Source organism: Salvia hispanica, chromosome 4 (genome assembly GCF_029641045.1).
Source record: "Salvia hispanica isolate PSC_SH4W2 chromosome 4, Shi_PSC_v1, whole genome shotgun sequence".
Taxonomy (NCBI): Eukaryota; Viridiplantae; Streptophyta; class Magnoliopsida; order Lamiales; family Lamiaceae; genus Salvia; species Salvia hispanica.
In genome coordinates this window covers 25,812,991-25,815,496 of record NC_142695.1, presented here as the reverse complement: position 1 = coordinate 25,815,496, position 2,506 = coordinate 25,812,991, and the positions used below count along the sequence as shown (strand labels likewise).

At 48.5% G+C, this 2,506-nt stretch overlaps 1 protein-coding gene across 1 annotated transcript; it reads left to right on the top strand.

Annotated features, from left to right (window-relative positions):
• Positions 1 to 855: 855 nt before the first annotated feature.
• LOC148927550 (uncharacterized) lies at positions 856 to 2,116 on the top strand. Its single transcript, XM_089056641.1, has 2 exons — positions 856 to 1,990; positions 2,097 to 2,116. The coding sequence occupies exons 1-2, from the start codon at positions 856 to 858 to the stop codon at positions 2,114 to 2,116; spliced, it is 1,155 nt and encodes a 384-aa protein (XP_088912767.1).
• The last annotated feature ends 390 nt before the right edge of the window (positions 2,117 to 2,506 follow it).

Here is a 2,506-nt window from a genome sequence, read left to right as displayed (position 1 = left end):
AGTATAAGCCTCGAGGCGATATAATCGGCTTGATAGGAGTGCTACTCCCAGCCATGGCAGCTGCGAGGGATGGACCGCCGCTTAGTCCTCCAGCGCACAAGTATCCGCCAGGACAGGCTCGCCGATGGAGGTATCGTCGCGATAAGGAGCCGCATGTTGATCGTGTTCCTACTAGGCCGAGACTTAAGGCTAACGCGGCTAACCCTTTGATTATCCATGGGAATGTGGAGGACATGCGTGCGATCACTCCGCCGCCCCCGGATGTTGGTGAATATGGCGAGAATGAGGGACCGGACGAGGAAGGACCTGCTTTGGAAATGGATGAGGATGATGACCCCGCACGATATCGACTAGGAGTGATAGTCGTGGAATATTTGTTTTGGCTTCCCCCATGTTGTTGGATTGATTTGTTGATTTTTCTACCTTATGATTTTGCCACTCTTTCGTTTATATGCCATGGGGAGATATTATTTTTGATTCAATAGATTGCCTTTCGTACATGGTACAAATTATCTATCACTATGATAACATGCCATATCATCATGCCTCTTATCGCACCACCATTTTTGAAAACCTTATGGCGCCCTGTACTCGCCACTTAAATTGTACGACTGCTTCTTTAGTGCAATTGCCTTGATGATATGAAAACATTGATCTTCTGATAACCTTGACGCAGCCAATTTTTGGTAACAATGTTGATTGACACTACTCTTGGCAATCCGTCTACGTGACGAACTTTTGATATCTTGTGCTTGGCCATATACTCTAAAACAATTGACCCATGAATCTTGTTATTCAACTATATCACGTGGCTATTGTTAGAATCATGGGAATATTTTGTGTTGATAAATCAGAATGCCACCAAGACGCCACCGAGAACCAACTCCTCAAAGGGAGGAAGAGGACAGCGTGTCACAACCCATCCCACATCCTTCGCCTCCGCCGCCCCCGGTCGATCGAGAAATCGTGAAACTATTCTTGGAGCAAAAGCCACCTGTGTTTGATGGATTGGGAGAACCGGCCAAGGCTGAATCTTGGATCCGGGCAATAGAGCGCATCTTCGCGATATTGAGATGCAACGATAGAGAACGCATGAGTTGTGTGACCCATCAGCTGACTGAGGCAGCCGACTTTTGGTGGGATACTAGTACGAAGACTATGCCACGAGACCAAGTAGAGGCGATGACGTGGGAAGGTTTCAAGACGGAAATATACAACAAGTATGTGCCGAAGAGCTATCGGAAAGCAAAGGCAGCGGAATTCCACAATCTGACACAAGGACGCATGACGGTGACCGAGTACGATCGAGCGCTCAACAGCATGACCCGGTATGCCCCCGATCAAGTCGACACCGATGAGAAGCTATCCGACAAGTTCCGTGAGGGACTAAAACCCGAGATAAGAATGTCGTTGGCCAGCCGAGGGAGACTCCCCTACACCGAAGCGTTAGCACTTGCGCTAGATATTGAGGCAGCAATGCCTAAGGAGAAAGCTAAGGAGAACACTACTTCGTCTTTACCCCCACCGCACTACTCCAGAGAGAAACGGAGGTGGGATGAGCCTAGAGCTTCGCACGATGGAAAACGGCACCAGTCGAGCCAGCATTGGTCCCAGTACGAAGGAGGGCAGCGTACGTCTAGCCAGAGAGGAGACTACCGACCTAGGGCACCACAATGCAATGTGTGCTCTAAGTACCATTTCGGAGAATGCCGGTACCAGAACGTGATCAAGTGCTACACTTGTGGAGGAAACGGTCACTTCTCTAGGGAGTGTCCAAACAACAAAGTAAGATCTGGGTCGAGACAGAACGATCAGGGATCCCGTCAACAAGCGAGGACACCGCCGAATGAATCGGGAGGAAATCGCGACTCATCGTCGCGGCAACAACAACCTCACCGCCCCAGACTTCCTCCCCAAGCTAGAGCGTTCGCGCTAGAACAGATGAAGCCGAAGAAGGAACAAGAGGATTGTGGGAAAGGAAACTTGACAGGTATGGGCGAAATTCTCAACACCCTTGTTGTTGTGTTGTTTGATACGGGCGCATCGCACTCGTTTATATCTAAATTATGTGTGCGCACTTTGAGCTTGCCTACTAGTGAATCTGAACGTAGAATGATGGTGTCCTCACCAGTAGGAGGAATGATAGAAATATCTAGAACGTGCTCGAACATAGAAATTGTTATGGGAGAAATTAAGATAGTTTCTCATGACTTACGAGTCATAAAAATGGAGGATATCGATATAATCTTGGGAATGCACTGGCTGACAACGAACTATGCGACGATTCGTTGTAAGGAGAGGCAGATATCTGTACAAGCTCCGGGAAGCGAACCCACCATATATCATGGAATCTCGACGAACCAGCGAACCGCCATCATATCCGCGCTTCAAGCGACTGCAATGATGAAAAAAGGGCGAACTGCCTATCTTGTCTACCTCCATGGAGAGGAGAAGAACGAGAAGAAGATGGAAGATGTTGCTGTCGTGCAAGAATTTCCCGACGTTT